This window comes from Melanerpes formicivorus, unplaced genomic scaffold (genome assembly GCF_026170545.1).
Source record: "Melanerpes formicivorus ecotype bairdi unplaced genomic scaffold, bMelFor1.0.p_v2 SCAF_21, whole genome shotgun sequence".
NCBI classification, from domain to species: Eukaryota; Metazoa; Chordata; class Aves; order Piciformes; family Picidae; genus Melanerpes; species Melanerpes formicivorus.
Window position 1 is genome coordinate 13,502,879 of NW_027142373.1, and position 14,082 is coordinate 13,516,960.

At 57.0% G+C, this 14,082-nt stretch overlaps 1 protein-coding gene across 1 annotated transcript in view; it reads left to right on the forward strand.

Annotated features, from left to right (window-relative positions):
* Window positions 1-5,798: 5,798 nt before the first annotated feature.
* The window catches only part of LOC137447774 (protein shisa-6-like), a 319,888-nt gene continuing 311,604 nt past the window's right edge, over window positions 5,799-14,082 (forward strand). Inside the window, 3 exon segments of the mRNA XM_068151651.1 lie at window positions 5,799-6,042; window positions 6,044-6,217; window positions 6,219-6,649. Of these exon segments, the coding sequence (XP_068007752.1) occupies window positions 5,959-6,042; window positions 6,044-6,217; window positions 6,219-6,649 (689 nt within the window). The 5' untranslated portion in view covers window positions 5,799-5,958.

Here is a 14,082-nt window from a genome sequence, read left to right on the forward strand (position 1 = left end):
ATGGAGAGGAAGAATGAGAAACAAGATGTTCCCAAGGGTACAGATAATCACAGTCCCTCCGACTGTACAAACCCATCCACAGCACGAATTCTCCCAGGCACCAGGGAACAAAAGCTGAGGAGCTGTCCCTTTTCCTCAGGCAGCTTCTTGTCCCTGCCTTTGAAGCAGCTGCTGAGAGAGCTGCAGAAGCCGCTGCTCACATGTGGCACTGCCAGGGCTGGACCCCAGCTACCTTGGTGTCTGTTGTCACTGCACTTGTCCCCCTCACCTTTCCCTGACTGGCTTTCATTCACTGTGCCATTTTAAGCAGCTTCCTGCTCGCAGCAAACTCAGGACCCACCCTGCACCTTCTACGTAGCACAGAGTCACAGAATGGTTTGGGTCAGAAAGGACCTCAAAGACCATCCAGTCCCACCCCCCCTGCCCTGGGCAGGGACACCTCCCACCAGCACAGGCTGCTCAGGGCCTCATCCAGCCTGGCCTGGAACACCTCCAGGCAGGGCACAGCCACAGCCTCCCTGGGCAGCCTGTGCCAGGCTCTCCCCACCCTCACTGCCAACAATTTCTTCCTCCTCTGGCCTCAGTATCCCCTATCCCAGCTCAAAGCCATTGTCCCTGCTCCTGGCACTCCCAGCCCTTGTCCCAAGTCCCTCCCCAGCTCTCCTGGAGCCTGTTCAGCCAGCCCATTTCTAGTCAAGCAAGAGAGAATTCAGGTTCACAGTAATAATCCTCCAAACTCCTATTATTAGCTCTTGGTATCTACATTAATTTTAGAAGGAAAATTAGGTCCAAAGTGCTGGGCTCACTTTAATAAAGATTCACGGTCACCAGGAATCCCTCGGTGAGGCAGAATCAGCTTTCGGGCACAGCAGACTCATTAGAAACTCCTCACAAAGTCATCAGAGTCCCACAAGTGGTGGCAGGAGAAAAGGGATGAAGGTAAGTGAGGGGAAGGGATGGAACAGAAGCTCCTGATCCTGCACTTCCCTCCAGTGCCAGCAGCTGTGGTGTTTCCAGCAGAGAGATGAAAGCTCCCAGCCAAGGAGACAAACCAGAAAACAGGAGAGCAGGGAAAGGCCACCTAGGGGGATAGGACTGGAGACGAATGGGAGGAAACGGCTTGAAGTTGTGCCTGGGGAGGTTCAGGTTGGAGATGAGGAAAGATTTCTTTGTTGCCAGGGTGGTCAGGGAGTGGCAGAGGCTGCCCAGGGAGGTGGTGGAGTCTACCATGCCTGGAGGGGGTCCAGCAAGCTGTGGCCATGGCACTTGGGGCTATGTTTTGGTGGCCATGGTGGGGCTGGGTTGGTGTTGGACTGGGTGGTCTGGGAGGGCTTCCCCAACCTAAACAATTCTGTGGTTCTGTGAGAAGATAAAGTGCTGGAGCTTTAGTTTTGATTTTGAGGTGGGGATTAAGATCAGGAGTGGAGCTGTCATCAGTGAAGGCTGGTGTGGGGTACAGTGATTCTCCCCTATCAGTGTTGTTGCCATTGTCCTTTCCTTCTGCAGCCAGCCACAAAGCTGCAGGCCCCAGAGAAGACCCAGAGCTCTGACCCTGCTCCTCAGTGACTGTTTCCTTCTTCCCACATTTGCTTAACTCTCCCCATCCTGTTACGGGATGTGAGAGTAGGGACTGTTAAGCCTGGAGAAGAGAAGGCTCCAGGGAGACCTCAGAGCAGCCTTCCAGTACCTGAAAGGGCTCCAGGAGAGCTGGGGAGGGACCTGGGACAAGGGCTGGGAGTGGCAGGATGAGGAACAATGGCTTTGAGCTGGGAGAGGGGAGACTGAGACTGGAGAGGAGGAAGAAATTGTTGGCAGTGAGGGTGGGGAGAGCCTGGCAGAGGCTGCCCAGGGAGGCTGTGGCTGTGCCCTGCCTGGAGGTGTTCCAGGCCAGGCTGGATGAGGCCTTGAGCAGCCTGTGCTGGTGGGAGGTGTCCCTGCCCAGGGCAGGGGCTGGAGCTGGCTGAGCTTTGAGGCCCCTTCCAACCCAACCCATTCCATGAATCTATGATTCTGTTTTGGCCCAGGGCAATGCAATGAGATTATACAGGAGATCCATGGAGACTTTGTCCTTCTTTTGCTTCCGTTTTGGTGTTGATTGATGGGGCAGGAGGAGGCAGGGACATCTGGATGTTTCACCTTGCTCTGAAACACCCATAGCAGCATTACAGGAGCAGCTGAAGTCCATGTCTCAGGCAGTGCTGGAGGCTCTGCAGACACACTGAGAAAAGTCAAGTTTCTGACCCCAAAGATTCTGTGGGGCAGAATACTTAACACTTAGTGTTGCTCCCAGGGAGATGCTGCATTTTCTGTGCCCTCTGGCATGAGCACAGCTGAGTGCCAATAGCTTGTGCCTCAGGAATTACAGATCTGGTCCCTGAGGACTGCCTTCAGCAGGCGAGCTTCCCAACGAGGGAGGGGCTGCTGGGCTTCCTCTAGAGTGACAACTTCCCTCTCCAGAGCAGGACCTCAGCAGAGACCTCAGCACCTCCAGAAGTGTGCAGGGAACAACCAGATGGGGGGAAGATGAAGATTATTACATTCTGGTGCCTCCTACACTTTGCACCTAGCCTGCAGAGGGCAGCTCAGGGCTGAAGTGCTCACTGTGGTGATTTTAACCAAGCCATGCTGGGGAGCTGGAAGTTCCACACTTGCAGATGACCTCCCAGTATCAGCCACACCCACTTTACAGCGTTAGAGGCAAAGTTCTGGAGGACACCTAGAGTGGCAGCATAAGCCCCAAAGGGAAGCAGATGAGCTGGGCTCCCAATGTTTAAGGTTTAGAAGGGGACCTGCATTAAACCAGCTCAGACTCCCATCTGGGTGACCACATTGGTCTTAGGTTTCTCCCTGCATCACTTTTGAGTCTGGGGTCAGGTACTGCCGAGGCCTGGAGCCCCCATGGTGTTGATTTACCATGAGACTTGAACACATCCCTTAGACACAGGACTCCCAGGGCCACCACAAAGTGAGGCTTCTTGAGGAATGAAGTGGTTGTGTGATATTCACAGGTGCCCTCCAGCATCACAGCTTTAGATGGCAGAGCTAAAGCTTTCCTTGGAGTTTCACAGTCCCTGAGATCTCCTGAGAGAGCTATAAGATGCCTCTAGCCACAAGCTGTGGGCATTCAAACCTGGGTAGTTTGTGGAGATGATTCTCAGACTGGGAGACTCAGGGGAGGGGGTTTTCAGGGGTGGTTTCTCCTTCTCTCCACTGCTCTCTTCCCCCTCCACCAGCCTCCTCACTTTCCTGGAAGCTGCTTGCCTACAGCTACAGGGCAGCACTTCAGTTTCTGTTCCATGTGCTCCTCCGCTGCGATTCCTCTGTCCTCTGTGTGTCCTTACAGCTGGCAAAGCCTCCTGAGTCTTCAGGAAATGTTTGGAAAGCCTGGAGGTTGGTGTGCAAGGCAGCACAGGGGAAGCACCAGGACTTTGAGGAAAATCTGCTGGGGGGGCTCACAGCAGTGAAACCTGCTGCATCTGCAGGAAGCTTGCTCCAAGCTGTGTGGTGGCTGTGCCTAGGGCACTGAGCATGGCCAGCCCAGGGCATTGCTAGCCCATCCCTACAGCACCCCAGAGATGCCCTGGAGGGGAGCCCTTCTGAAGTAGGCACCAGATCAGACAGGTTGGGGTGGGGAGTGCCCTCTTCTCCAGCAGGGAGCTGGGACTCACCTGGACTCAGGGCACCTTCCTCAGCAGGTGTGGACAAGCCCAGGCTAGTGTGGCAATGCCTGTGAAGCCCGGGAGGCTTCTCCATGTGCAGGGGGTGGGGACAGCCCAGCCTTGGTGGGCAGGACAGCCCTGGGGACAGCATCTGCCCAGCACCAGACTGTGCTGCTGCACTGCCCTGTGATGGGAACCTCCTGGAGAAGTGAGGGAGCTCTGCCCCTTAGCTGCCTGGGCAGAGCTGCTCGCACACCCAGACTCCAGTACCCCTGTGTGTGTCTCTAGGTCACCAGCCCGAACAGCTCGTGCACGTTTCTAGGGCTGCTCACACATCTTCATGAGGATCATACCCCCACACACCGTGATGGAGAACATCTCTTACTGTCTGTGTGCACTCAGGTAGGGTCTATGTGGCCCTCAGACATCCACAGGGACCACACTCCCTGCACACACCAATCCATAACCTCATGCACACCTATAAGAACCACCCCCAGTGCACCACAGCCCCCATAGGCCCTGCTGTGCCCCACACACCTACAGGGATAGGCAGCTGGCCCAGTGGGACCACATGCCCTGTACCCAGCCCTGGAAGGACACATCTCCATGGATGGGTACAGGGCCATGCCCTACACACATCTATAGGGACCACACCCCTGCCCACCTCCGTAGAGACCACAACCTCATGCACCACATTGTGCTTGCTCTGATGGGGACCACACCTCCTGTAACCCCTGCAGCCTGGCACCCCCTATAACCCTGCACCCCCTATAGCCCTGCACCCCCTATAGCCCTGCACCCCCTATAGCCCCGCACCCCCTATAACCCTGCACCCCCTATAGCCCTGCACCCCCTACAGACCTGCATCCCCCTATAGCCCTGCACACCCCTATAGCCCCGCACCACCTATAGCCCCACACCCCCTACAGCCCTGCACCCCCTACAGCCCTGCACCCCCTATAGCCCTGCACCCCCCTATAACCCTGCACCCCCTATAGCCCCGCACCCCCTATAGCCCTGCACCCCCTATATCCCTGCACCCCCTACAGTTCTGCACCCCCTACAGCCCTGCACCCCCCTATAGCCCTGCACCCCCTACAGCCCTGCACCCCCCTATAGCCCTGCACCCCCTATAGCCCTGCACCCCCTACAGCCCTGCACCCCCCTATAGCCCTGCACCCCCTACAGCCCTGCACCCCCTATAGCCCTGCACCCCCTACAGCCCTGCACCCCCCTATAGCCCTGCACCCCCTACAGCCCTGCACCCCCCTATAGCCCTGCACCCCCCTATAGCCCTGCACCCCCTACAGCCCTGCACCCCCTATAGCCCTGCACCCCCTATATCCCTGCACTCCCTATAGCCTTGCATCTCCCGATAGCCCTGCACCCCCCTATAGCTCTGCACATCGCCATAACACTGTAACCCCTATAGCCCTGCACTTCTCCATAGCCCCGCACGCCCCTATAGACCTACGCCCTGTCCCCCCCCCCCCCCCCCCCCATAACCCTGCACTCCCCCAGAGCCCTGCACTCACCATAGACCTGCACATCCCCTAAAGCGCTGCACCCCCTCACAGGTTCCCTTCCTGGTGGCACCGCAGGCAGCCAGCCCGCTCATGCCGATGCCTCCCGAGCAGGCGGAGCCGGAGCAGGGGCCGGGGCCGGTGCGCGCTGCCCCGGGCGGGTTGCGGGGAAAGCTCGGAGGTCTCCGGTCCGGCGCGTTCGCGAAGCGGACCCCGCGCAGGGTGACGGCGGCGGCCCGGGAGTGATGTCAGGAGCGGGCCCGGCAGCGGTGGGCGGGTCTAATCCGGAGCGCCCGGCGCGGCTCGGCTCGGCTCGGCTCAGCGCCCGCCCCTGCTCCGCGCCCGGCTCCGCGCCGCTCCGCCCCCGCCTGGGCTCGGAGCGCGGGCAGCCCGGCCCCCGGCCCCGCTGCAGTCCCGCTCCGGCATGGTAAGGCCGTGGGCGGGGGGCGGGGGCGGGCCGGAGGTGCCCGGGGCGCGGGGCGGTGGGGACGCGGCGAGCTCTGACCCTTCTTTCCCCGTCTCTCGCAGCCCCTCGCCGGAGGAGTGCCGGCCGGCTCCGGACCCCGCTGCTCCCAGCCCCGCTCCGCCGGGCTCCGCTGCGCCCCGGCATGAAGCTGCCGGCGCCGGGCAGCCGCCGCTGAAGAGCCGAGCGGCAGCAGCGGGACAAGCTCCTCCACATCCCCACATCCCCTCCATGGGGCAGAGCCGCGGGCGCTGAGCCCCGCACCGCCGTTCGAGCTCCGCACCGCGCCCGCCGGCCCCCGCCTCGCCCCGCCATGGGGCCGCGGCACCTGCTGCTGCCGCTGCTGCTGCTGCTGGCCCTGCAGCTGCTGGCCCTGCTGCTGGCCGCGCAGGCGGCCGGGCCCCCCCCGCGCCAAGGGCAACCGGACCCAGGGGGCGGCGGCAGCGGCTCCACGGCGGACCCCGAAACCGGGCAAGGAGCTGCTGAACCAAACGCTAGCGGGGCCGGGGGCGGCCGCCCCCACGGCGCTGCCCGGGCGAGGGAAGGCAGCGGGAGGCGGCAGGAGCCCCCCCCGGCGGCGGTGGGGGTGGTGGGGGCGGCTCGGCCCCGGCCCATGAGACGTGCTGGGGCTACTACGACGTGAGCGGGCAGTGGGACAAGGAGTTCGAGTGCAACAACAGCCTGACAGGCTTCCGCTACTGCTGCGGCACCTGCTTCTACCGCTTCTGCTGCAACAAGCGCGCCGAGAAGCTCAACCAGAGCCTCTGCCGCAACTACAAGAGCCCCGAGTGGGCTCACCCCACCACGGCCAGCGGCTCCCTGCCCGCCGACGGCGGCAACGGAGCCGACGGGGACGCCAACAAGTACGACCCGGACAAGGACAGCACCAACGCCACCGTCTACATCTCGTGCGGGGCCATCGCCTTCGTGCTCATTGCCGGCGTCTTCGCCAAGGTGGCCTACGACAAGGCGCGGCGGCCGCCCCGGGAGATGAACATACACAGGTGCGCTGCTCCCCCTGCTTCCAGCTCCCCTTGTGCCCAGGGACACCCTGCTCGCCCGAGCTTCCTCCTCTCCGCTGCCTCTCCAGGTGTTTCTTTGCTTCTCACACTGCCCGGGGGTTTTCCCGTTGTGCTACCTGTCTAAGGGGTCTTCCTTTTAACCACCGGTCTGAGGGCTTCCCATTTGTGCAGCCTGCACAGGGAGTTCCCTGTTGCATGACCCCTCCAAGAATTCCACCTTTGAGCTGGCTGTGCAAGGGTTCTCCTTTGGCACCACCCTCCCAGGGTTCCCCATTTCCACCGATGTCCAAGGGTCCTCATTTCCACTGCTGTCCAAGGGTTTGCAGTTTACACTGCTGTACTTCACCACTGAAGTACCTCTCCAAGGAGCTCCCCCTGACCTACCTCCCCAAGTCTTGATCATTTGCGCTGGCTGACTGCGAGTTTCCCTCTTGCAGCAGCCTTCCAAGGCTTTCCCCTTTGCAATGGCTGGCTAAGGGCTGCCCTTATGTTCTTCTTTTGCCTGATCACTTTGAGAGGTCCTCCCTTGAACCACTCATCCAAGGGTTTTCTCCTTTGTGAGGACTGCCCAAGAATTGCCTCTTTGCACCATCACCAAAGGATTTTCTCTTTCTACCTACCGAAGAGTTCCTCCTTTGCATGGTCTGCCCAGGAACAACCCCACTCTTTGGACCATCCTTCCTGACCCCCTCCCACATCCCATCCTGGTGTCCCACTCAACCCTCCCATCCTTGAGGCAGCACCGTTGGACTTCTCCCCTTCCCCTGGTTCAGCACCAGTTCTGCGGACAGCCCTGAGCTGCCTCCTTGATCCTGCCCCTCCTGCTCCACATTGACCCCAGGGGCAGTAGAATTTCTCTGGACCCCCAGGTCCTGCTCTGACGGCCCAAGGAGGCAGGAGTTTGATGAGAGAGAAGGAAATTGCTCTGTGCCCTCCCTCTCTGTGCCAGCTGCTCATGGGGGGCATTGTGGGGGCAGTGGTGCCAGGGAGTGTTCTCTTTCCCTCCTTTTTCTTTCTTTTCCCTTCTAAACCCAGCTAGCTCGAGCTCACAGCCTGTCCTGCCCAGATGGCTGCCAGGGAAGTAGCTTGGTCCTTTTGGTGGTGGTTTTCCACGTTGCTGTAATCAGAGACGACACTCTCGAGGTGCCAGAGAAAATCCTGTTTGAAAGCACAAGCTGAGGCTTCCATCACAGTTCTCCTGCTGTTCAAGTGCTTCTGTTCCCTCAGCTCATGTTTGTATTGGGGTGAAAAGCTCCCTCCGAATGGTATTTGCTTACTTTTGTGCTACGGATCCAAGAGGTTCTGATGTTTGAGCATGAAAAAATGTTAGAGGAGCTTCTTTAGAAGAACAGTTGGGAGCATGAGTGGGGAAAACCTTTATCTCCTGCAGATGAAACCTCAGAAAAATGACTTTAATGAAGGAATTTTAATCAGAACAATTAAAAGCACTGACCACATTTTTAGGGCTCAATTTCAGTGGCAGTCACCAGAGTCTGAGGGCAGGAACTGGAGCTCTCTACAGAGAACGAGAGCTGAGTGACGCAGTTTCTATTTGTTGGGGAGGATGTGGCTGTGAGGAACCACTGTGGCTGCCATCAAGGACTCGAAGGGATGCTGGTTTCCACTTGCTGAGGGTCTGGTGCATGTGCTCCACCACAAACCCACCTGCCCCTGCTCTTTGCCTTGGCAAGGAGATAGCTTCAGGGTGCCCAGAGCGTTGCGAGGTCTTTTGAGTTGCTTTGTCGGTGTGGTATAGGGTCCTGAGGGCAGCTGAGTCGGAACAGAGGCGCTTGGGAGGCTTCAGCAAGGGCTGCTCTCTTGCAAGCACTGTCTTGAGTAAGGGGTTCCCCAGCTGCTCCTTTGGCTTCATGGCAGCTTTGGGCCTTATCTTCACACTACATTCACATAGCAGGACTGGGGTGCCCGTGTGGTAGAATATCAAACTGTTTAGGCTGGAAAGGACCTTCAAGATCCTCCAGTCCAGCCGGCACCCCAACCCTGCCAAGTGCGCCGCCAAACCACGGCCCTCAGCACATCGACACGGCTCCAGGCATGGGGACTCGGCGCTGCCCTCAGCAACCTGTGCCAGGTCTTCACAACACTTTTGGGGATGGAATTGTTCCTCATGTCCAACCTGAACCTCCCCTGAGGCTGTTTCCTCATGTCCTGTCGCTTGCTGCTTGGGACAACAGACTTGACAGCGCCTGGCTCCCGGGTGGGTTTCACTTCTAGCACCAGCGTGCTACAAGGTTGCCTCCTTTGAAATCAGACAGAGTGTTGCCAGACGTGTCTGGATTATTCCTGGTGTTTTCATTTCTTTGATGCTCGCTTTCCTTTATTTAGATGAGTTCTGGTGAAGTGATTCACCTGCATGCAGAAGCATGAATGGCAGATTGAGTGCTCGGAAGGTTGACTTGCAGAGCATTTGCAGGAGTTGATTGACTTCTATAATATGGTAGCTGGTAAAAGATTATACCCTTCAGGGCTCCGTTACCTCAACTTGATCAACACTGCACCAGGGCTTCAATATTGTGAGGCACATCTCACAGACTGCATTGGGTTGGAAGGGACCCTCAAAGGGCATCTTGTGCAACCCCCTGCAGGCAGCAGGGACACCTCCAGCTGGAGCAGGCTGCCCAGGGACACAGCCAGGCTGACCTTGAATGTCTCCAGAGATGGAGCCTCCACCACCTCCCTGGGTAGCCTGTGCCAGTGTCTCCCCAGCCTCCCTGTGCAGAACTTCCTCCTGATATCCAACCTAACTCTGCCCTGCTCCAGTTCCAAACCACTGCCCCTGGTCCTATCCCCACAGCCCCTTCTGAACAGTCCCTCCCCAGCCTGCCTAGAGCTCCCCTTCAGGTACTGGAGGGCTGCCCTGAGGTCTCCCTGGAGCCTTCTCTTCTCCAGGCTGAACAGCCTCCAGCTAGATGGGGTCTGCACTGTGATGAGCAGGATGTGAATCTGAGGAGTGGGCTTCTTTGTCCCTGAGAGCTGCTGCCCAGTAACAGAGCAGGAGGAGGTCAGCCTGAAGTCGGCTGTGTCTGCCCAAGCTTGTGTCATCTGGAGTGAAGTGCACGGCCAGGGTGGTTTGCTGTACTGATCAGCGGCTACATCTCAGCGTGCAGCCCACCAAACCCTCTGGGCTGTGGAGAGCAGCAGAACAAGAGAAATTAGGACAGTGGGTTAGAGATGGTCTGTGGTAAGCAGCACCCCAGGGCTTGGGAAGGTGAAGCAAGGCTTCACCAGGAGCAAGATGACACTTTGCAGTTCATCCCCTCGTCAAGGGCCGTATGTGGATGTTACTTCTCTGTGAAGGTCTCCAGCTCCTAGAGCAAATCCTTATTAACTGGGTTAGAAAGATCATTGTGATGGAGGCAGGGCTCATTTGGTGTCTTTTGATGGAGAGGAGGGTTTAGAAATTCACTGGAGAGCTGTCACTCTCCTGTGAAATGACAGGCTGGCTGTGCACCGAGATATGCAAGTGCCTTCAGAGCTGGAAATCCAGGCTTGTTTGCAGGCTCTGCCGTGGACCCGTAAAGCAGAGGCTCTGCTGAGACTCTGGACTGAACAGTGACAGCAGCTGACACTTAAGTTCATTTCTAAGAGCAGTAAGTGCTTCAAAAAACAGCCCCTAAAATATTCACATTTTACAGAAAGATTTGGAATGCTCTCAACTGGGCTGGTCTTTGGTGTGATTATGGAATCGTTCAGCCTGGCCAGAGATGCTGAGGGATGTGGTCCAGTGGTGCCCTGGCAGTGCTGGGTTAACTTGATGAACTGAAAGATGTCTTCCAACCAAAATTATATTAGGAAGTGGAAATGGATATTAGGAAATATTTCTGCCCTGGAAGGGCTCTCAGACATTGGAACAGGCTGCCCAGGGCAGTGCTGCAGTCACCATCCCTGGGGCTTCAAGCCCCATGTGGACCTGGTGCTTAGGGACGTGGTTTGGTGCTGACCCTTCAGTGCTGGGTTGAAGGCTGGAGTGGATGATCCTGAAGGTCTCTTCCAACTAAATACACTCTGTGATTCTCTGATTCTCTGACTACCTCTTGTCTGGATCTGGCTGTGGAGTTGGCAGCCAGAGCTAACACATGCTGGGCTGCAGGGAGGAACTAGGGCTGATTTCTGGGGGTTGTCCCCACCAGTGTTGTGTCTGCTGTTGCTCTCTGACTGCACTGGAGGGGATGGTTTGTTCTCATCAGTTCACCAGAGGGTTTTTTGTGCTCAAGCATGTCTTCAGTGGGCAGAGTATTTGCTGTACTTCCTGTAGAGGAATGAGTTAAGGAGTCTCTGGCAGCGAGCAGACGTATCAGCTGTTGGTTTGCAGCGCTGGGTATGTTTTTCGCTAGCAAGGAGGGGTGACCCAGAATATTCTCTTCCCGTGGCCATGACCCTGAATCCTCATGCTCCAGCACATAAATAATTCACTGCTAGTAGTATCACTCCATGACCCCTGTTTAGCCCTCAGCAGCAGGAGCCACCGCGCTCCATGAGCTGGGGATGCACAACCTGGGCGCTGGGCAGGGCTGGAGATGTTGCTGGTCACAGGCTGCATGGGCAGCTGAAGCCTGTGCTTGCAGGCCGGAGGAGGACAGTGGTGGTGATAGCCCTGGGGCAGTGGTTAAGCCCAGCTGTTCCCGAGAAGCAGCGCTGGGAGTTTGCCCAGCAAACAAGCTCTGCATTCTGCTACAAGGCCATCTCCTGTCTGTCCTTGTGTGGGGCATGGCTGAGGAGCAGTTGGGCTTTTGGGGGGGAGAGGGGGAAACGAGCCCCTGCGGGTGCTCACCCTGCCCCGAGTGCATCGCCGATGCCTGGGAGGGGACAGGTACCTGCGCTGCTCTTCTCTTTGCACCCTCTGCTCTGTGGAGAGCAACAGTGGCTGCTTCTGCAGCTCAGTGTCCTTCTCCCCTGGGAAGACCATGGTTCAGTTGATCCATTTCTGGCCATTTTCGCTCTGCAGCTCTGATTTTCGACAGGGAGCAGAGGCAGTGGATCTCTTTGTCCATGGGTCTGGGAAGGCTGCATGCTCTGGTTTGCATGAAGCCAACTTAAAATACAGAAGGTCTTCTCCTGCAGGCTGCAGGGCAGTGTGGTTGCTAGAGAGGTCACTGGAGGGTTTCAGACCTCATCTCTGCTGTGGGGCTTGTGAAAACTGCCCTTCTCTAAACTTAGTTTCTCAAGCTGTGATCACAGCTGGCTCCTTCAGCTCTGCTCTCTGCTAATGTGTGTTGCTTATAGAATCCTGGAATCATTTTGGCTGGAAAAGACCTTTCAGATTATCCAGTCCAACCCTTCTCTAACTCTACTAAGTCTGGTTCTGAACCATGTCCCTCAACATTACATCTCTGCTTCCTTAAATACTTCCAGGGATGGAGATTCAGCCACACCCCTGGGGACCCTGTTCCACTCCTGGAGAATGCTTCCAGTGAACAATTTGCTTCTAATATCCAATCTAAACCTCTCCTGGGGCAACCTAAGGACATTTCCTCTCATCCTATCCCCTGTTATTAGGGAGCAGAGCCCAACACCCACCTGGCTCCAGCCCCCTCTCAGGGAGCTGCAGAGAGCAGTGAGGTCTCCTTCAGCCTCCTCTGCTCCAGTCTGCACAAACCCAGTTCCTCAGCTGCTCCTCACCAGCCCTCTTCTCCAGATCTCTAGGCCTGGCCTGGCTGCACCCCCCAGGGCAGGCAGAGGGTGCTACCAACACACACTTGGCCTCAGGGACTATGGAGAGGATGTTCTTTCCTGGATGCTGTTGCTGCTTGCTTGCTTTCCTCTCTGATTTGGTTTTCCTTGTTCCTCCTGACTCATTCATCATCACTCACATGCTTTTCGTCTGCACTTTGTCCTGCTTTCTCTTGTTTCCTCCTGAGAGTTTCTGAGTCTCTTCTCCAAAGTGCTCTGTCCTTCTCTGGGGCACTGAACATGGGTGCACAAGTGTGTTTTAGGCTTAGTTAAGGTAAACCAGAAAAAGGCACAATCTCGTGGCCTCAGGGAAGCTACTCATGACTAGAATCAAAGAATCATAGAATTGTTTGGGTTGGAGAAGCCCTCCAAGCTCACCCAGTCCAACACCAACCCAACCCCACCACGGCCATCAAACCATGGCCCCAGGTGCCTTGGCCACAGCTTGCTGCAACACCTCCAGGCATGGGGACTCCACCACCTCCCTGGGCAGCCTCTGCCACTCCCTGACCACTCTGGCAGCAAAGAAATTTTCCCTCGTCTCCAACCTCAGCCTCCCCTGGCACAGTTCCAGGCCATTGCCTCTCCTTCTCTCACCTGAGACTGGGGAGCAGAGCCCAAGCCCCACCTGGCTCCAGCCTCCTCTCAGGGAGCTGCAGAGAGCAATGAGGTCTCCCTCAGCCTCCTCTGCTCCAGCCTGAACACCCCCAGCTCCCTCAGCTGCTTCTCCCCAGCCCTCTTCTCCAGATCCTTCCCCAGTTTAGTTGCCCTTCCTGGACACTATCCAGCCCCTCAATTTCCTTTAGGAGTGAGGGCCCCAAGACTGAACCCAGGATTCAAAGTGTGTCCTCACCTGTGCAGAGCACAGGGGGAAAATCACTTCCCTACTCCTGGACTAGTTCTGTTCCAAACCAGTGCTGCACCTTGGTCTAGTTGGTAACTCCCATGGAGGGAGGAGGCCTGAGTGTTGCCTGCTGGCAGGGATGCCTGGGCTGTGCCCAGTGAGCCCTGTCCTGCCGGGTGTGGATCTGCATGCACCCACCTATGTGAAATGCTTTCTGTACTGGGGCAGCTTCAGCCTCAAGCTCTGCTCAGAGTTTGCAATTGGGTGGGTTTTTTGCCATGGGTTTGTCTCTGAGTCTCTTTCATAAGAGAGGCTTTGGTGGAGCCTGCCTGGAGACAGCCTTCCACTGCCTGCTCCTCACCCTCCTTTGGTTTTGAACTTCTCCCAGTATGAGGAGCTGCTCCCACAAACTGTGCTGCCTTCACCAAGTCATTTCAGTATCTCCAGTTCCCACTTACTTGATATTTTCCTGCTTCCTAATTAACTTTTTCTGTTAGTAACCTTCCACCATAAGATGTCAAGGGAATCCAGCCTAGCTCTGAACTTCTATGTCTTGGATTTGTAATCTCTCACACCCTTAACTAGCAGCTGAACTGGGGAGTCTTGGGAGCTCAGAAGCCCTTTCAAACTTCTCTTTCAGAGCATAAGATCTGAACCTTGTCAGGAAGATGAGCTCATGGTGTTTCTGTGCTTGCAATCAGTGTTTCCTCAGAGCCTCGTGTGCTCTGGGGCCGGAGGTCTTAGTGCCTCTGTACGCAGCGGTGAGCTGGGATCCGTCCAGTGAGTGTTCTGCTGCAGCTCAGCTCCTGCCACAACCTCCTTTGTTGCCATGATTTGCTCTTCAGAGCAAGTACCCATCACTTCCGTGAGTTCAAGGTCCCTT